Raw genomic sequence first — 21,620 nt, 5'->3', positions numbered from 1 at the left:
TATATATATATATATATCGTTCCATATCAGTCTGATGACTAAAGTGGCCTTTCTCAAATTTGTTGCTTGACAAATTATTCGTAAATAGAGGTCAACTATTTAACTTCGTTGAAAATTGAATATTCCTAATATTCAAGGTATCTGAAGAACTGTGAACAGTGATGGTGGTAAAACAACCGTTACGTCAAACAAAATCGAAAACGAAAAACTAATTATACGAGTATTGGACACAGTGCCTTGTTTTAAATAAAAATCATCCCCTATATAAAACGGTAGCCGGGTCTGCGACTAACCAAATCTACGGATTTTTCGTTCTAATCTCCTGAAGAAATTTAGAGTTCATTATACGGACGGGGTGCGTAACCTTGAGATGCACCTGTACATACCTCCACACATGCACCTGTACCCTTCGCCGTATATAATCGTAATATCAAAGGTGGACGTGGTCCCCTTTTCGATGGCCACCCTTAAATCTTGATGTCTGTGGTCAATCGCACTTAAGCGCGTGTCCGATAAAATGTTTGTAACCGTTTCATGCCACGACGACCGTTATACTAATAATAATAATGTTTATTTCCATTGACTTTTAGCGAAAGTATCGGATAATGTCAACAAGTAAAAAAAAACATTATAACACTAAAATACAAACTTCAAAAACAGATACGTACAAACACACAAAGTATATCACACTGAGAGATCAGCATTACTACAATCGAAGAATTCATCGATAGAATAAAATATAAAAATAATAAATAAATAATAATATAATAAAAATAAAAAAATATATAAAATATATTATAGCGTAAGATAAGCAAGATTGAACATATCCGAAATAATATAATAGTAAAAGCTGAAGATCCACACTCGACCGCAGTCGCTAAAAAACAAAAGTATACATAGTCAATTTGGCCTGTTCAGGACAAATTACTGTCTTTGAACAAACCCAAATACTTGACAACATTAGTCTGATTAATCGATTTATCATGCATTCTAACCAATAAGCTCTTGTTCAAATCCCTAAGCGAAAACAACATCATCTCAGTCTTTGTCCCGTTCAAACAAATACCGTTACGCTCACAATATCGGATGATACCACTTACTGCCCTAGTGGCCAAGAACGTGGGATCTTCGAGACTCCTAGATGACACTGCCACAGCAGCATCATCTCCATATAAGAAAACATAATGGTCTGGGAAAGAATCAGATATATCACTAACAAATATTATAAATAATAAAGGTCCCAGTATGCTTCCCTGTGGGACACCGCCGTTGAGTATTTTAGATGGGGATCTAATCACAGAAGTAGCACTTCTAAACACAACTCTTTGGTCACGACCATTCAAAAACGACTCAATCCAGGCATAACTATTCCCCCGTATACCGCAATTATTTAACTTATTCAACAACAAATTAATATCAAGCACGTCAAAAGCTCGCTTGAAGTCAGAGAACATACATAATGTTTTATTATTCTGGTCCAGGTTCGAGACTATTTGATTATATAAGGAAACTAAACAATCTTGAGTGGATAATCAATTGCGAAAATCAAACTGAGAATTCGAGAAAAATTGCTCCTTCTTTAGAAATTCATCGAGCCGCACGTAAAAACACTTTTCGAATATTTTGGAAAAAAACCGATAGAAGTGACATTCCACGATAATTAGAAATTAAATGGGTATTATTCTTCTTGTGTATAGGCACAACAATGGAGTGTTTTAAGGCTGTTCTAATCAAAAAAGTAAGAGGTTCAACTATAAAATCTGTAACACGTTTTATTAATGAACAGGGTATTTTATATTACCCAGCTGAATCTTTTTTTGTAACTGACGAAATAATGGGTCAAAGTTCAACACCCGTGAAAGGTGTTAAGAATAGACTTCGACTTGAAGATTTTTTATTAGTTGTTTGTGTTGTTTTTATATTATTTATTATTTCTCTAACGGAATCCACAAAAAAGTCGTTAAATTTTTCAGAGGTCGCATGTAAATCGACATACTCGCTACCTGCATCATCATTGAAGTAATCTGGAAACTTTTTATGTTTAGATAGGTTACTTTCATTTTTTATAATCGTCCACGCCGTTTGAGATTTGTTAGCAGGGGTTGTAAGAAGTTTATTGTAAAAACTTTTTTTTAGCGTTCTTAAGTTGTTTTTCTTGGTACTTTTTTATAATTTATATTTGGTTAAAATTTCATTACTGTTGGTATATTTAAAATATTTGTGCAAATCTCTAAGTAACTCACCCCGTTCCCTAATTTCAACGGTAAGCCACCCTTTTTTGGCTCTGTTGGCCCTGTGCATGCATCTTTGATATGGAAAAGACGAGTCAAACAATTCCTCAAATTTTTTATAGAACAAATCAAATTTCTCTTCAGCTGTACCAACACCGTCAAACAAAAACAGCCAGTCCACCCTAGATACTTCAACCTGAAATTCATTTATGTTACTTTCACTTTTAAAACAACGTTTGTAGAAAAAAGATGGAGGAAAGTTGCAAGAAGCTATAGATATCATTTGCATAAAATGATCAGAAAAATCACAGTGAATAATTTCCGACTGAAAGAAAGTCCAGTCAATATTGGTAAAAATATTGTCGATTATAGACATGGATCTATTATGGACTCGAGTGTATTCGGTTACAGTTTTACTGAACCTGTAACTTGCAAATGTATTTGAATTTGCGTTTTCGAAGTGCACATTAAAATTACCGCAAATAAAAGCAACTGTAGAACTGGCGATCGATTCACGCAATAGCTCGGGGAACGATATAAGCAAAATATTAAAAACCGTTACATTTTACGTAGAATGTTTTCAAATTTATTTTTGTTACTTCTCCACTAGGTAATATCCCTAAATATCGATAGAAGCTTTTAACCTTTATCGTACTGCGCTGTCCCGTAATTAATATATAATTTTCATGGTCCCTTGATTCATTTAGTTACAGTATGAAAAGACGTTTGATTTATTATTATATAATATAAGTCTAAGTATTGCATCAGTATTGCTTTTAGTTACATTAAATTCTTCTTGTTCATCTGGAATATAAGAGAAAGATGGCATTAAAATGGATTTTTTTACTTTACTTTTCCCTTATTCATGTCGTTTCTTTTCTAACAGGTTTCGGTAGATTTTCGCCATGGTATTCTGGCGTTTGCCAGTTCTAACGATCACGGGACACGTGACATAGCCCCTATGAAACTTATTGCATTTTAGATTATTAACACTTTGATTTATTTTAACTTTATCTTTAACTTTAACATTTGTCCTAGATAAAGCAAATCATTACTTTTAAACTACTGATGCATGATTGTCGGTATTAAGATTTGAAATCAATCAAACTAGTGGTCCAAAATCTCCCTATGGCCGTATCTACAAATTTATTTAAACAATTAATAGCAATCTAAACTCAGAAAATTAATATGCAATATAACCATTTACTTCAGTTTTAATTTGTGATTGCACATCACTATGAAATTTCTAATATGCAATAGGTAATACCTATTTAGAAATATTTATTTTTTTTATATTCTATTATGTAATGTCTGTTTTTTTACCTCATTTTTTCTACTTTTCTCCATTTGCAACTATTTTATGTATATATATTTTTAAAAAATAAAACTTTACCATTACTCTACTACCAAAAATATTATCAAAAAGGAGAAAGAAAATGAAAAACCATTGTGCACTTATTTTTTTTAATGACCTCCAGCCCCATGGCAGTTCCAAGCGAATTAAAATAAACTGAATTTGGTTAGTAATTCGGAGTTTTAAAAATGATCGTGAAAATAATAAAATTTAGTATATGTAAATACATAATAAATAGTACATACATAATAGTACATACATAATGGATAAATAAAAATATCAATAGTAATAACAATAATTTATTTTCAACAACAATAATATTGTGCCCTAATGGGCTGTACAATCTGTGTGTGCACTTAACATGGTGCTTTTTGCATATTCCTTAATCTAACAGGTTACAAAACAATACAACACAATTCCTGGCGAAAACGGACGGTCCTATATTATGGACTATATATTGCTCAAAATTAATTTTTGTTTTAAATATTATAACATTTAAGGATTATTGATTATAATATGCAAATGCAAATACAATTGGAATTAGTTTTAAAGAGCTTAATTATACAATTCGTTCTAAGCAGAGAACCAAGATATTTTGTTATTTATTGGCCACTGTTTGAGTTTAATTTTTATTTTATGAAATGCTTTATTCTTAAATTCAACGAGTTACATATTTTTGATATGCTATAAAAAATACATTTTTGGCATTTAAATAGTCACGTGTTTTTAATAATACAGTTATTATTTTACTTTGTGCAAGTATTTCTGATTTTTTTGTAATACCTACTTGTGCATCATTAAATAAATCTACACTAGAATAAAACTTGTCTTGAGATATTTTCGAGTGACAATCAAAGGTCCACTTACGGTTTCACTGGCTGCATCCCATGCAATGATAGAGAGCATTTTTAAGTTTGAATCTAAAATAATTGCAAAATATTTATTTGTTAGTTATAGCAACCAAGAAAGTTTGGTTTATAAACGTTCAATGTTAAGCTAGATAAGCCGCCAGGTATAAAATTTCAAAATCAATTTCAGAAGATTGTTGAGATCAGGTACCAGACCAGACCAGATTGCGCTTCTATTTAGATTTCAGGGTGCGTTTGCCAGCAAACATATAACAGTCGCAGTTGCATTATTATCAGCGTTACGTTTTTTAAAGTGATAATTTTCAATAAATTTTCCTTATCAATCGAAACGGTTTCCTACCACTTCGCGTTATATTTGTTTTGCTCCTTTATTTCGTATTCTTTTTCCTTTTCTACTTCCATTCATTTTCGCGACTCCCTTTACTAAACATAATGTTTACATTAATAATGAACCTTATCTTGGCGCACTAAAGTGCATGTAATGGTGCGTCCGTGCATCCATTTTACGTTCACACGATTTATTAAATTTGCCACCCACAACTGGTTCGACAATAAAAAGGTATCAGTTAACGTCTACCGAACAATCGGCAATTTTTTTAAAGGCAAGAATTTGCGATTCGTTACTGTGCATTGTCAAATTAACTAATTTGTTACGAAAAAGTTACACGTTGCCAAAGAGATGATTATCTTCACGTTGACAAAGTTTTGTTATTATTTATTGTATTTTCACTAAAACTGCGGTTGCGTCGCGGGGTGTTTAAAGAGAAAGTTACGTGTAATAATTTATAGTCGTAATAAATATTCCATGAGATAAAGTTAGCTACCCGATGCCGTAGCAGAACGACATCGAAAAATGCATATGAAGTTTAAATATTTCAGGCCTTTGAAATGTATATAAAAACGAAGGCGTTTGCAAAATGCTCTGAATAAATCAACTTATCTGTGTTTTTATCAATTCCATCAAACTGCATTTAATTAAGCGATGGCCATTGCTGCCCCCTCTGTGGGCGCATAGATTAAGCCGCTTTAAATGGTGGCAGTTCTAAATTAAAGAAATGTTTAATTTTGAGAAGAACTAAACTGTTACACAAAAGCAATATGATTAGGCTACTGAGTGGTAGATGGCACATAGAACACTTTTTATACTATTATTTAAATTTTTAAACCTTCATGCGTTATTTGGATACTACGATACAATAATATAGCATTTTTCTTCCAATTCCAATACAGAATTTTACCAATATGAATTCTATAGATTGTTACCAATATGAATTCCACAGATTGAGACATTACGTCAGCCCGAATCTGAAGAACCAATGGTCGTCGCATATCTAGCCAGTTGACAGTAAAAAAAAAAATGTTTTGTTTTCTTTTTCTGTTTATTTCCCTGGAGTAGCATTTATTTTGTCAGATATGTCAGCTCATGTTATTTGTATTACGTCTGGGGGAGGATTACCTGTATTTTCAAGAAAAAAAGGCTCTTGCGAAAACGTGAAAATGAAATATCTAGGTGTATTATAAAAGCTGATATATATATTTGTAGCTCCCTTTTTCCACAATAGGATCTCTTAATGGAGTTCATATGTTCGGGAAACCTTTAAATATAGAACTTTTGAACACTTTAACAAATGATTATTCAGTAGCATGGAAAGAATTTCGAGAAAGGTACGGACTGCTGAAACTGAATCATAGGTTATCCGCTGATTACTCTATTACAGTTTAGTTATCATAGGCATCGCCAGCGGATGCTCAATTGAAGTTTTATACCAGTTGTTGCAACTTGTATTTGACGCGATTGTGTTAATAATTGGTATTGATGAAATTAAAAATCAACGAAACATTGACCGCATAAAAAGAGAATTACGGGTAGGTATATCTTTTGTCTAACCACGACTTGGTCTAGAAATATCTCCGCGAAATAACTTCTAGATTTGTTATCCACTTATTGATCGGTTGCTGGATATTCTAGACTGCGGAGACTCTAGTAACAAGCACTCCTCTGATATTGTGGGTTTTGTGGAGACTATAATGAGTACAGAAAATCATCTCTTACAGGTGTGCCGAGAAATTGGAAATGTAAAAATTAAGCAAATATTTTTATCATTTAGGTTGTTTTAGATTCCTTTGCAGAATCTGTTGATTCCATGTATAGCTGCCTACTAATTGGAGGAAAAATAGCAGTCGCAACAGAAAGTTACTGGTCACTAAATCCGCATGAACTGAGACTTTTGTCCTTATTGGCAGTAGCAGAAACAAATGAAAAATCCAAGGATGTTCCTGTGTTTTTACCATACAAGAGTTCAACTGTATAATGTTTATATCACATATTATCTGCATATATATACTTGCAATTTTTAGGTGGCTTTCCGCTTTGTGGCTTGTAGTATTATGCCTGACATTCAGGTTTGCTGTCTATGTGGATCGACACCTTCTTTGAAAGATATTGAATATTCAGCTGCTCAGTGTTTTAAAAATTCCATGGACATTCTAAAATCTGCGGAACAAGTATCCCCTAGGCATTTTCCCAATTCTTTTGTGATTGATGGTGGGATTCTAGGGTAGGTAATCACAGTTAGATGTTTTAATTGTAATAATGGATTTTTCAGATTATTGTTGATAAATATCACATTGAAAAAATATATGATGTCGAAAAATCCACAACCTAACTCATCACGCAAAACCACCAGCAGTTCTCATCGTCTTGATATCCTTAGAACATTTTTCTACCAGTCTGTGATGAAGTTTTTAATTCCAAAGTTAGAAATTGAAACCAATCTCATTCCTTCTGATAAATCATCACTGGATGACCAAAACGAAGGTATTGAAAGTTATTGGTGTTCGGAATACCACAAATGTCACGCCATAAGGGTTAATGACAATATTTTGTGTGTACTCTATAACTCTTCAACTCCCACACATGCAATGAGACTTATAACTAAGAAAACTTTGTCTTTATTAATATCTGATAAACAGACATGTTGGTGAATTACATCAGATTATCACAAATGTTTTTCAGATAATATAATACAATTAATAGGTATTTATAAAGGATGAACATAATAGGCATATTTTACTTTATTTGTGAGTGATAGGTTATACCTAGACTAATTCCACGTGATTGACATTGCAGATTTTAGGCATATATAATAAGTTTTTATGCACCATATTATTTTAGGCTTACAATTTATGTTTAGAGGGAATTGCCCCACACGATTGACATTGCAGAGTTTATGTCAATCTAATAATAAATTTTCTTACCTTTGTTTTGCTATAAACCGGATGTTTAGCTGTAATTCTGAGACCTGATTGACATTGCAGATTTTATGCCAATATAATAAATGTTCATACCTTTTTATTATAAGAAACCTTTTGCATTGTTAGTTTACTATAATAATATAGAAATCTGAGATGTAAACATGACAATATTTTAGAGTTATAGGTTATGTTTAGAGGTAATTCCGCCACATGATTGACATTGCAGATTTTATGCCAATATAATAACGTTTTATTTCTTTTTATCGCAATAAACCTTTTGCATGGTTAGTTTACTATAATAATAGGCACACCTGAACCAAAACATGATATTATTTTAGAGTTATAGGTTTTGTCTAGAGGTACTACTGCGGCATGATTGACATTACATATATAATAACTTTTTATACTTTTTAACACAGAAAACATTTTGCATTCACAGTTTACCATAATAATAGGCAAATTCAGCGACAGATTCAGATTTTATTCATATATAATAAATTTTTAAACTTTTTTATCACAATACACTCATATTGTTAGTTTACAATTATAATAGACAAATCTGAGACAATTGGTATTGGTATTGGTATTAAAGGGAGGTGCCCTCGCGGGCGTCGAAGCACTTAGGCCACCAGATGGGCCCGTTGTGCCCCCAGGCCGCTCTAGAGGGCTGAGACAAAACATCGCATTATTTTAGATATAGGTTATGCCTAGAGTTAAATCCGGGAACCTGATTGGTATTGCGGAGAGTATGTGGCTATAATAAATTTTTATCGCAATAAACCTTTTGCATTGTTGGTTTGCTCTTGTAATAGGCAAATCTGAGACAAAACACATTTTAAACTTATAGGTTATGTTTAGAAGTAATTCCGCGATATGGTTGACATTGCAGAATTTATGCCAGCACATCAACTTTTCTGAGGCAAAATATGACATTATTTTAGACGTGTAGGTTATGTCCGAACGGAAGTTGACATGATTGATATTTCAAGTCTTATAGGGATATAATAACTTTTTATACCTTTTTATCACAATAAGCATTGTTTATTATTGTTGAAGTAAAATTAAAGATCCATTAGTTCAGGAGGAACGGGAGGTGGCTCTGGAGGTCCGTTGGATTCATTTCGGCCTGTGTAACATCCTATTAACCAAACCGTGTACTCGTTGCTTTTACCTTCAAATTTGCTGTTTTCAGCATGACCCGTCTGCAGTAATCTGACAGGTATCAGTAAAATTATCTAAAATTTAAATTATTTTCGTTTAAATCAGAATAGGGATCTGATAATGGTACGGAGGAAATGTTTACTAATATTTACCTGAAGCAATATGATTAACATCAAACTTCCAACAATACCTAACCCGACAGACCGTTTCTTGTCCCTCAGGATCTCAAAGCATCCCTTGATTGAGATACTGAGATTATATTCGGGTGTGTAAAGGTAAGAAGTGCCAGTGTCTTCGATGTTGTGATGAATGCAAGGAAATTTGGAACTCATGGAACAACAGCTAAATGGTGTATTGCCAGGAACTTTCTTAGTACTGTATAAAAAAAACGTTTTTTTACAAAATTATATAAATTATAGTTATTAGGTACCTGTTTCGATCCTTTTTGGCCAAAGCATCATCGTACCAGGAAATATTGTACCATTCGTCGTATCTTTTACTTCCGCAACACTGAAATTCAATTTGCAAACGATCTACTTGCTTCTTGTAATAAGAGTTTGTTCCATAATTCTCCATAGAGCATATAATGCCATCATGCAGATGTTCGTGGGAGCCGTAAATATGAACCAGCACGTAAATTGTCAAAACCAACGTTACCGCAATTAAAATTAAACCAATCATAATCAAAAAGAAAACAATCCAGTTCACCCGATAGTTTTTCTTTTTCGAGAAAAGTTTATAGACAAATAAGCACAAGACGATGTTGAGTGCCAGAAAAAATAATACGGGTAAAGCTAAAATGCTGGGCAGGATGTCGCCATCACCCCTGGCAATCATATTGATAAAAGTTCCCAAGTGGCTGCGAATTTTAATAGCTGTTACAAAAAACTTAAGGGAAAGTAGGATTAAAACGATCACTCCTACGATAAACGCGGTGACCGTCCACTTAACTGTTTGAAAAGTAATTCGAAATACTGGCTTTCCAAATTTTACTGTAACATTGCCGGTTTCCTGAGTCCACTTTTTTTTATTAACTTTATTAACGTTTGCCGATTTTTTTCGTCCATTTTTTGCTTGTTTAATTTTCTTCATTGTCAATGTGTTCATTCTTGTCAGTGTCAATCATAACCAGAGCAAAATAATTTTATGTTGGACAATAACGCACATTGTACAGAGTGTTCAAAACATTTTAAAGCAATTCCGAAAATACAGAAATATTCAAGAGTTAAATTTAGATTACAAGGAGATATATATAACAAAATTGTATTTTTATCTCAAAATTAGAGATATGCCAAAATTTTAAAAGAAAAAAATTATTAATTACTTTAATTAAACATCAATTATCAACTACTACATTATTCTCCATTCGTACCAAAAGAAATTTTAAATATTTTAAAGAAAACCTTTATTGAAAAAATCTATCTGCCTACCATTATGGGAGCTTGTTAAAAACAAATCATTTGAAAATCACAGAATCACACGTCCTCTTCTTTATGAACTTTACTTGTTATAACACATAAAAGATTACGAGAACAATCTATAACTCTATGAAAAGGAAGCATACTCAAAAATATTCTATTTAAATTTAATAATAAAAACAAATATTAGTTGCAAAACACATTTTTTATTTTTTCTTCCTGGCTTTTAAAATTTTTTCTTTGAGAGCTGCTATATCCACTTTATTACTAAAACTGGGATTCTTTTTAGACACCTGGGGTTCTTCTGGGGGAACAAACGCTTCTTTTCTCTTTTCTTCCCGTCTCTTTGCAGCTTCTGCATGTTTTTCATCTTTTTCTTTCTGTTTTCTGGCTCTCTTCTGTTCCTTGGTGAGAAAATATTCTCCAGACTCCAATTGTTTATCAATCTAAAAACAAAAAGGGATTAAATAACTTTATTATATTGTCAAAATTACATAGTTACCTTGCTCTCAGTCTGAGGTGGAGGAAATGGTGTGTACGGTTTCTTTTCCTTTTTCTTGGACTGCTTCCGTTTGCTTGATGATTTATTCACAAACTTTGGCAAAAACCTTTCCCAATTTTCATTTTTTAATTTTGGATCTTTCGCAAGCTCCTTCTTAATCATTAAAGCTTTTATGTTATATACAGGATGCACATTCTTCATTGTATCCTCCACAACCTTTCTCACTTGCTGCAAGCCTTTGTAAGGTCCTAAAGCAGATACTGTTTGACCTTGGACCAAGATGTAACACTCGGTAAGCAATTCCAGTGCCTTAAGTGTGCATCCATTAGGTCCAATTATTCTTTGACGCCTTTTAACAAACTTTTCCTTATTTCTAGTAATTTTTCCTATTTTAATAATATCACAACCCACATTGTCTTCCAAAACCCGCTTAGCTTGTTCATAAGGCACGCTTCTTGACATTAACCGAATCATATCCCGAGCTTTTAGGATAATGTATGGATCCCATGTTTTTTTTGTGGTTTTAACAGTCATACTACCTTCGATGACATCTAGTTCTGCTTTAACAAAGTGGTCCTTTAACGTCTTTTGCACCAGAGGCCAAATTTGACGCAAGTACTGCTCTCTGTATCGGGGAAATAATGTAGCGAAAGAACTCTCTTCCAGTAATCCATGTGGATTGTCTGAAGGCTTAAATTCGGGTATTTTCATTGACCACGCGTTTTCCACAGGACCAGTTTTTTGGTCGCTTTCATCGTCGTTGCGCGCGGTCATTGTTATCAAAAAGCACGCAAATAGAAAAACGTTTTAAGCTTCTCGAATTACCCCCAAACAAAAGAACATATAACCTATTAACGGCTTGACGGATAGTTTAAATCAATACAAATAAGTTTATCAAGGCTGTTGGGTAGTTTGCTAGGATCATTCGCCCATTTGAGAAATCTATGGTATAATATTGATATGTCATGTCATGGATCGACACATGTTTTATGAGATACTACACATTCCACATACTGTTCACTTCTCGAAGAGGCTCACGGAACCAATTTTAAAAAGGTTAATAAAACCCTACCACTCACAGACCCTTCGATTGACTAATTAACATGTCTAATTCTTCATCAAATACGAATGTGGATCACAATCGCTGGGATCATTTGCCCATTTACCGAATATCACCATGCGTTATTGTTTTATACTAGGTGCTCGACTAGATTAACTAGTCGAGCAAACAAAATTTTAAAATTTGTTGCACTGACAACCTCGCTACCCCATTCAACTTAGCCTGACAAAGAAGTAATAACCAAGCTTTTCGAGAACCCAATTTAAAAGCAGCAATCAAGCGTAAGTTGAAGACACACTTATACAGTTATATTGCCGATCAGTTTTATTGGAGCATTCAAATATTAAATAGTTGAAAAACTAAGTAAATGTAATAGTTAAAAGGGTGCTGCCACAACAGAAACTGAGAGTAAAAATGTGATTTAAACATGGCTAAAGCATGCCAAGGATTGACTATCAAGAGATATCGTCAGACAAAACTCACCAGGACTGTTATCAGATGAAATAAGCAGATTTATTTAAATATGCCCCTAATAATTTTTTTTAAGTGCAGTGTACCTAAGTATTTTCAAAGAACTTTTAATATGTCAAAAAGTAAATTGAACTGAGGTGGCTTTTACTTGATGAAAATCCATGTAACAAAATAAATAAGAACTAAAAAGATTTTCATGAAATTATATATTTTCATATGACAATTGTTTCGACAACACCGTGTCTTTATCAAATTTAAAATTTACAAACTACCTGCTACTACAAATACCGAAAAATGGCATTAAAATCTTAATTTTTGTTGTTGTGAGAATTTAAGATTAATAATGGAGAGATATTTAAATCTAATTGATCGTTAAGCAATACATTTGAATGTCTCATTTTGTTCATTTCCATGGCTTCCAATAAATTAAATTTTCTACTTTTTGTGACTGTATATAAAATATCAAAATCGTCGTCAAAAATGTGTTTTTCTGTGTTTAAGTGTGTAGCATAAGTAGAATCTAGACTATTGTTTTTCAACGCTCTTTTATGTTCGTTAATGCGTTTCTTGAAGATCCGCATTTCATCAGGTGTCTATTTTTGAGATTTTGGACATTTCGTTTTTTTGTTTTAGAACTTTTCCTATTGTGTTGTTAGTTCTGAAAAAAGTGTCGAAAAAATTGGCATTTGAAAATATATAATTTCGTGAAAATCTGAAATTTTAGTTCTTTTTTTTTTGTCAAAACGTAAATGAAAAGAAATTGTGGACCCAAGGCAAAGATCTCGAAGGGCTTTAAATGCTACAAAACTGCAATTTAGTGGTGATGTGTTAATAGAAAATAACATAAATAATACACAGAATAACATTAATTCTAATTTTAGTAACACAAACTCAGATAAAGACAATTTGTGTATAATTCAAATTCTTTTAGTGAACCTTATTTCACAAGTGAGGAAAATGATAAATAAGTACAAATCAATTTCTGATTCAGAGAACAAGCCTTTTTTATCCAAAGAATTTAAGAAAATTTTAGATATGCTTCTGGTTTTGTTTTAGCGGTGCGTTTTTTTTTTTAAATTAGAATATGTTCATTTCTTTATTGATATTATAGTGTCAATTAATAAATAAAAAAAAGGCTCATCTTTATTCTTTACCTATAATCCTCCATTTTCCGCAGTAAAAAATATTCTATGTAATTTAAGTTGCAGCTTCTGTGTGAAAAGAAAAACCAACTTAAAAATCGTCATATTTTTTTTCGGTAGTAATGACCAAAATCTGATTTTAAGTTGACGTAAAAAAGGCGCCACTTAAATTACAAAGATTGACGACATTAATTTACGTAAAAAAGACGTCACTTTAAAGACATCATTCGTCTGAGACATTAGTAGTTTAAATTCACGTCTTGCAGACGTCATATATAACTTCATTTTCGTCATTTAGTGAAAATTACACCCAATGTGGCAAATACGAGTACTTAATATGGTTTTAGAGAAACAGTGATTTCTATATATTTTACATTTAACAAACTGGAAAATAGACTTACAGAAATTACTAAATAGAATTCCCTACATTTTTTGGTTCACTTAAATAGCTACGAAGATTGTTTTTGAAATATGTACAAGAATTACAGGAAATATAAGAAGCTATTTGAATTTTTACTAGAACAAGTGTAAGAACTACTCATTGTCAACTTCTTGAACGTTTTTTCCACTTAGACGTTTCTTGTGTGATATATAGCATCTCAAAGTTGTTTCAATGGAGGTTAAACCTATGAAAACTAACGCTTTGCGACGATTTAAAAGCAAAAAAATCGGAAAAAATAGCTTACGTGAATAAATACATGTAGAAATTGCATCGTATCTACAGGGCTTTAAAGAACAAAAACGCCAAATTAATTACAGAATTATATGCGGGACATGTAATTCTGCATTGCTTTTCCACACCTTAACTTCTTTTTTGCCTGAAAATTGAATAGGATTTCGACATATTTTCAGAAAATACTGCCATAAAAATTCCGCATCCAAACATTGATCATGTGTCAGCGCCCATGTTGCATGTTGAAAGCCGCAAGGTCTTATGGGTAAGTGAATCTGCAGTACGTACACAAACAATTTGACACTGATTTAATAGGAAACAGTTCTATCAATAAATACTGATTTTGTAAATCAGCTTGTTGGATTTGCGACACCTTGAGTAGGAAAAATATTATATGCACAACTTGGGAAAAACAGATGTTGATTAGTCTCCGACTATTTGCTTGGCTCGAGAATAAGCTATGTCCTTGACTCATAAGTATCACCTACCTCCCTTGTGTGAATAACTATTTAGTACAAGTTTTTGGACAAGTTATGAGACTGAACCATGTTCTCTGTACTATTTTTTTTGTAAACTTGCATATATGTCTGTTTCCTAGTTTTGATATAATAATCACTTAGCCAGGTAGTGTCATTCAATTTACATTTAATTTTTTTGTTTACCAAAAGATGAAATTGTAAGGAAACAATGGATAACATTCTTTGTCAAAAATGGTGCTGCCAGGGAGGCTGATAGCTTTAGAAGAGCAGCCATATGTGGGGGTCACATCACTCCTTTTATCTATAGAAGAGGTGGTAAACTCTTGATAAAGTAGGCAGTGCAGTATCTTTTAGGTGATCAGTTGTAAATCGGGTGGGTTACTTGTTTTCTGGTCATTCTATTTGCTGATGGTAGTTAACAACCCATATTTAGAGTGCCAAATGGTACCTTTTTTCATTTATTTTTTTACTTATTTAACTGTTTCATTTCTGATGTATATCTAACCCGACTGATAAAATTTATCAAATAATTCCACATTCCTCTAACACATTATTTTGTTGGTAATATGTTACCAGCTTTTTTTCAGTCTAAAATATTGATATTTCTCCTGCATAATTGGTTACTCAAAATTTTCCATCTCGAACATAAGAGCGTTTGGTGATGTTAATTCTATAACATTTAGGGCTAATTGTTTATTTACTTGTTTTATGCTAGCTTTTAATTTTCTTGGTTACATCTTCTAATACCTACACTTTTTTAACGAAATTGTCCATTGGTAGTTTTCATAATTATACATTTGGGAAGCGAAACTGCAATTGCTAGACTTGCGATGAAAGAATGAGCGTCCTGTCTATACGAGGTGCTTGTTGAACATTTTTTCCACTTGGATGTTTGCAGTGCGATATCTAGTACTTCAAAATTATATTAATATTTTAGAGTCACATTTCGTGAATTCAACTTTATTTACATTTTCAATAGACGTTAAACCAATAATTTTATAAAAATAAACTGCCGCCGATTTATGGGCCTAAATTCTTTAGAAATTAGCTATTATCGTGTCTATAGCGCTTAAAGAACCAAAACGCTAAAATACTTACAAAATTATATTAAGGACGCCGATCTGTATGCTGCAATTCAGTATAATAACTCTGCACTTGTCGTTAATTTTTTTAACAACGCTTTCTACACCTTAATTCCTTTTTTGCCTGAAAATTTAATAGGATTTCAGAAAATACTGCCGTAAAAATGCAGCATCCAAATTGACGACCTGCTAGCGGCCATGCTGGTTGTTGGAAGCCGTAAGGCGTTATGGGTCGAACGGCTCAAATGCAATTGGAGCTGCCATTGGTTAAACACGAAATTTTAAATTTCGCGCATGTGCATATTGAACAGACTTTTTCAAAATGTTACATATTTGCTTCACGAGTTCATGTACTATTAGCATAGGCCAAGAATCGTAAACCTAATAGGATTGCCTAATCCGCCAAATCTGTCCGCAAGTGCAATGCGAAAACTCTCGTTGGCTGTGACGTAGTTGAAGTCCTGTATTGGTTACATAAAACTAGCGAACAAAACGATTTACTTGTAAAACTTTGTGTTTTATCGCATTCTACCATTATAAATCTTCAAAAACTAGAAATCCCTATTTTTGGATATATTAAAGAACATTATATATATATATATATATATATATATATATATATATATATATATATATATATATATATATATATATATATATATATATATATATATATATATATATATATATATATATATATATATATATATATATATATATATATATATATATATATATATATATATATATTAGGCATACATAACAACGAATTATAGGTGGTAGGTAATAATATGTACCCTCGTATGTACATAATATAAAAATACATATTACTACGTTTACTTAAATCTTTACTTTACAATTTTACCATAATTTCCAATTTTTTTTCTGCGGGTATCATCTGCAAAGATTTTCTGGCCGGGGTTCTGGCATGCGTTCTGGAGATGGATTTTTGTCTAGAATTTCACTTGTGGCCATCGATTGTTGCTAAAAGCTCAGACAATACCTGCTGAGCTTCATTTTTGGCATTTTTGGAATGAAGTCTTTTTGATCTAGATAATCCTGTTTGTTGGTGGCTTCTGGTTAAATAGGGTGGAAACAGCAAATCCAATATTTAAATTTTGTGGTGAATTTAATGTGTTACTCAAGATAAAAAAAACCTAATAACTCATTTTGTAAGTCTCTTTCGTAATCATTTTCAGTAAAATGAACTGAGCAGACATAGCTTTTATCTGGATTAAGTTTGTCCTCTCTTGTACATCGAACTATCCACTCGTTCCGAATAGTTCGGCATACTGGATCTTTCCCTTTGGGAAATCGATAAAAACTACATTTTTCGAGAACTTGCTTTTTCATCAAAATATTGCACCCATACATGACACATCTCGTTCCAGCTAGCTAACTATTTTTTGATGTAACTTATCCCACTGAAAAAGGTAAAAGAAATGTATTTCTTACCTTTACCTATATTATTATGTGTAATATTTTGAGCTTACCTCCTAACTAATAACACCGCTAATAAGCAACACGAACACAAAACTTTTAAGTCTTTGTTTAAGGTTAAAAATACTGCTTTTCTCAGTTCTCGCCACTCAAGCACATACAATTTTTAAGTATTTGTTAAAGCTTTAAAACAGTGTTTTGTCCAAGTTTTTTTTACAGAAATACAATTAACACAAACATAAGCGCACTACTCACTAGTTTAAATTATTTTAATTGTTTAAAGAACACAAAATACAACGGTTTAATACGCCTTGGAATGCATTGACAGAATACACAAAAACCGTTAGAGGACTTCGCTTACGTCACAAGCCACCACGTGCGATCGATAATTTTGGCGAACGTATGTCTTATGGGATTGGGCAATCCTATTAGGTTTACGATTCTTGAGCATAGGCAAGGACTCTATATGTCTAATAGCTATATGGGATAGACGGTCGTATAACCAAAAAATTGTCCGCCACTGTTGTGTGACGCTCGATATCGCAGGGTTGCCGGTGTGCTGCTCCAAATCCCGTCGTTGTTCCGCTCGCACCGGCGCAAAACCGAACGGCAGAGAGGGGATCGTCAAATCGCTTTACCAACACCCAAACCCGACACCCCAAACAAACGCGGTAGCGAAAAGATCGTCCGCCGAATGATAGACAAATGTCGGCTATGACAGTACCGCGGCGGCCGTGGATGCTGCAATCGTTTTTGCGATTATTTTTTGCAAAAACCGCGGTCCATTGATGTCGCGCCAGTGGTGACGGGATTTTGTTTTACACGCGGGGGCGGTCGTTACCGAACGGAGTAACGAAATGAGGCGAAACATAAAAATCATGCTCGTTTTCACCGTAATATGGATGTTTGTTATTATTTATTATCTCCCGATTGCCGCAAACAATGGAAACAAGGTAGGTTAATTACTTAGAACCTAGCCTATTGAAACTGGATTGCATATTTGTTGTAAAAATGCGTTTATATTCCAAAGGATCTGTGCTTGCCGGCAGTATAAACATAATAATTGGTGGCCCTTCGCGATAATAAACAAATGCCGAGCACCGTCGTATCAAATTTTAAATATTTTTAAATTACTTTAACAAGCGTCAATAGGTACATTCTATCAGATTAAAATATTTCAGGGCCAGTTTATTTTTGGCTATTGGTAAATATTTACAACGATCGTTTCGTACACCTTTTGCTTAAATTTGACCTGAAAATAACAAAACCCGAAGGGGTGCAACTTCTACATGCGTTTATTCATGTAAGCTATTTTTTCCCTTTTTTTTTGCTTGTAAACCGGCAAAAGCGTTAGTTTTCATATTTTTTATAGGTTTAACCTCTATTGAAATAACTTTGAGATGCTATATATCTATCTAAAAACGTTCAAGAAGGATAGAGAGAAAATAGAGAGTAGTTGACAATGAGTAGTTCTTATCCTTGTTCTCATGAAAATTCAACTTGTAGCTTAATTGTTTTCCAATTGTGATCCAAATATATTATTTTTTCTTTTAGGCGCAATTTTCGCAAATATTTCTTTTTTTTTTAAATATATGACAACGCTAAACTCTCCAATACGTCCTTTAATTTCGTCTAAATTATTTTTAAAATTTTCACTGTTTAAACAATAAAAAAATATTCTGAAAAAAAAAGTGATTTAATAACAATTTACGAGACTATTTGATATGTTTCATTTGCATTTTTTGGAGTGTTACTCAACTAGTGATTCACTCATGGAAAATTTTTCTAGGATATCATCCTACCTTCGTTGAATTCAACAAACTCCCTTGGCATTTTTAAGGTTTAAGGCATAAGATAAGGTTATAAAAACTAGTTTCTCTGTCGTTTTAACTGTGCTTATTTTTTTTTATTGACAAATAATATTTTTTTTATCGAAATTGGCAACTAAATAAGTGGAACATGCTCTTTTCAATGATAAAAAGTTTAAGCATGAAGAAAAAAACAGAAACACAATTTTGAAAAACCTCGGAAAACATTTCAAAAATATTAAGTTTACATCCATTTGGAAATTTTATGAAATATAAATTTTTAATAGTTTTTTAATTACGACTGAGTATAAAGATTTCACACATAACCTTAAAAGTATTTTTCAAAATCGGTGAAATCTTGTTGGTCATTTAGAAATGTGCCAAATATTTTTCATCTGTGAAATGCTGTGAATGTATATTTCTAAAACTTTCAGGTTTGAGCCCTTTCGTTTAGTAAAGTCATTTTTAAAAAATAAACAAATTTTCCAAAAAAAATCCATTATTTCCGAGACTATATATTATATTTTTATATATTTCATTTGATTGTATTGGAGTGTTACTCAACTAATGACTCACGCATGGAAAATTTTTCGATTTTTGAATTCAACAAGCTCACTTGGAATTTTTTAGGTTATAAGGTATGAGGCATAAGGTGAGGTTGTAAAAAATACTTTTTTAACTGTAATTATTTTATTGACAGATAATTAAGAATTATTATCGAAGTTCGCAACTACAACTAAATGTGTTAAACATATCCTTTTCAATTAAACCTGAAGAAAAAAATAAGTAACACAATTTTCAAAAAATCTCGTAAAAAATATTTTAAAAATATTATGTTTACTTCTATTTTGAAATTTTATGAAAATTAAAATGACACTTTTTGAAAAAAAGTTTTTGGTGTATTTTTTATATATTCTTTTTACTTAATGCTTTTTTTTTAAATTACGACGTTTTTCACAATATTAAAAAATTCCTGGGTACGGTATAATTTCAATAAAGAGAAATTAAAGAAAAACATCTTCTGTTAATATGAATGCAAGCCGAAGCTAGATATAATTTATTTTTAAAGTTACTTACTTTTTATCCTATATCTTATTTAATTCAATTTGGACTCGTGTCAAAAAGATTTTTTTTCTTCTTATAACAAAAATAAAAAATTTAATGGTTTATTTTGTTGGGCTTTGTTGTTTTTTTTTTTGTAAAAGCGTTTTAAGTAGCCACATAGTTGAATTTTTATGTCCAATCTGATTTGTTAAACCTCAAAAATGTTTATAATTAATAAAACTAATCTATCTCATCAAAACTATTAGCGAGCATCAATATGCTGTAAAAGAATCTCTACTGGGTAATGCCACTATATGGGGATGTACAAAAACTGCCAGGAAATAATACAAGAAAGGGAAACAAATTGATAATCAATGAAAACCAAAATTTTCTAAAGACGCCTGCTGTCCCATCCATCAAGCAATATTTCCCATCACGTATTGCTAAATCATTCATCTGTGAGAGGGAGGAATCGTGGGTCTATTGCAAATTTATTTTGATTGATTCTACCTTAGTGGTGATTAGTGATTTCTTGTTATTCCCTTTAATCGTGAAAATGATGCAGCGTTGCCAAAATTCATCATATGTGCAATAGGCCTAGTTAAATACATGGATAAAGATATAAGTGAATAATTATAAAATGTAATAAATGAAGGTCGTGACAGATTTTTCGAAATTTTGTGTTGTGTGTGTTTATTAATTAATGATAAAAAGCAGTATTCAGTCGTTATATTAGTATAACGACATCCACAAGATGAGAAAATATCTTCATAACTACAATAAAGAGCGATAGTCGAATTCACACGTAATTTCTCGCCCAGTTCCGGGTTATTATTCTTGTTCCTTGTATCATTCACACTATCCATATTCTCGTATAAAAGATCCGAGGCAACTTACCGTTTCAATTGTTTAATTTTTGATATACCGGGTGTCTCAAGAAAGTGGAACATTCTGTAACTTTTCAACGACTTGGCCCAATAAATTTGGGTGACCCAGTAAATTTCACTGTTTTTTTATTCATAGCAGTATAAAACATTTTTGAAAACAATATTTTTTTCTTTTTAAAATTTTACAATAAATACTAAAAATTTTCCACCCTTGGTTTAATGGGAAATAGCGTTTAACTAACAAATTTTTAGGTTAACCTAGTTTTTTCAAAATAGCACCCTAGTGGGAACAAACACTTTTTAAAAGCGTTTAAAAGAAAGGTCATTTCAAGCACCAAAGCTAATCAATTAAAAACATTTTTATTTTTATAAATTACATTGTCATATAAGCAGAATGTTTGGTTTTTGTAGTAAGTAACAATTTTATTTAAACAGAACACCCTGTATTTTAACTCATTTTTAATTCCTCTGAAACTTCAAGAACTCCATATTTCGTACACCAGATTAGTCAAAAGTACTTGAATACGTAAATATCTCCGAAACTGCCAAAGCTGGAACGATAAAATCTGGGCGTTTTTTGGATGCAGAACGTGGTATAATATGTTGTGCCTAAGTCTTACCGTTTCTGAAAGATTTTGAATTTTATGTCAGATTTAAAAGTGTCTGTGTCTATGAATGCCTTGTTTATAAAATTGGGATTGATTTTACTTAGTTCTATTGAATTGATATTTTAAAACTAAAATA

General features: G+C 32.1%; 4 protein-coding genes across 5 annotated transcripts in view; 2 read left to right on the top strand and 2 right to left on the bottom strand.

The window, feature by feature from the left end:
- Positions 1–5,784: 5,784 nt before the first annotated feature.
- LOC132705171 (protein fuzzy homolog) lies at positions 5,785–8,614 on the top strand. Of its 2 annotated transcripts, XM_060675610.1 has the most exons (7): positions 5,785–5,945; positions 5,998–6,119; positions 6,173–6,320; positions 6,384–6,509; positions 6,563–6,760; positions 6,813–7,012; positions 7,061–8,614. In XM_060675610.1, exons 1-7 carry the CDS (start codon positions 5,868–5,870, stop codon positions 7,437–7,439), a joined length of 1,251 nt encoding a protein of 416 aa, XP_060531593.1. In that variant the 5' UTR covers positions 5,785–5,867; the 3' UTR covers positions 7,440–8,614. The 2 variants fall into 2 exon arrangements, with proteins under 2 accessions (XP_060531593.1, XP_060531594.1); XM_060675611.1 differs by lacking the exon at positions 6,384–6,509.
- A 101-nt stretch (positions 8,615–8,715) lies between these two features.
- On the bottom strand, positions 8,716–10,000 carry LOC132705172 (rod outer segment membrane protein 1-like). Its single transcript, XM_060675612.1, has 3 exons — positions 9,301–10,000; positions 9,023–9,245; positions 8,716–8,944 (listed from the first exon to the last, which is right to left on the bottom strand). Exons 1-3 carry the CDS (start codon positions 9,975–9,977, stop codon positions 8,771–8,773), a joined length of 1,074 nt encoding a protein of 357 aa, XP_060531595.1. The 5' UTR covers positions 9,978–10,000; the 3' UTR covers positions 8,716–8,770.
- A 494-nt stretch (positions 10,001–10,494) lies between these two features.
- Positions 10,495–11,678, bottom strand: LOC132705173 (KRR1 small subunit processome component homolog). The gene is made up of 2 exons (XM_060675613.1): positions 10,791–11,678; positions 10,495–10,734 (listed from the first exon to the last, which is right to left on the bottom strand). Exons 1-2 carry the CDS (start codon positions 11,562–11,564, stop codon positions 10,495–10,497), a joined length of 1,014 nt encoding a protein of 337 aa, XP_060531596.1. The 5' UTR covers positions 11,565–11,678.
- A 6,067-nt stretch (positions 11,679–17,745) lies between these two features.
- LOC132704658 (polypeptide N-acetylgalactosaminyltransferase 2-like) overlaps positions 17,746–21,620 on the top strand; it is a 66,155-nt gene continuing 62,280 nt past the window's right edge. The window contains exon 1 of the mRNA XM_060674814.1: positions 17,746–18,090. Within this exon, the coding sequence (XP_060530797.1) occupies positions 17,995–18,090 (96 nt within the window). The 5' untranslated portion in view covers positions 17,746–17,994. The remainder of the gene's footprint in view (positions 18,091–21,620) is intronic.

Source organism: Cylas formicarius, unplaced genomic scaffold (genome assembly GCF_029955315.1).
Source record: "Cylas formicarius isolate icCylForm1 unplaced genomic scaffold, icCylForm1.1 PGA_scaffold_7__23_contigs__length_41026272, whole genome shotgun sequence".
NCBI classification, from domain to species: domain Eukaryota; kingdom Metazoa; phylum Arthropoda; class Insecta; order Coleoptera; family Brentidae; genus Cylas; species Cylas formicarius.
The sequence above is the reverse complement of the archived record's forward strand: the minus strand, read 5'-3'. Positions and strand labels throughout refer to the sequence as shown.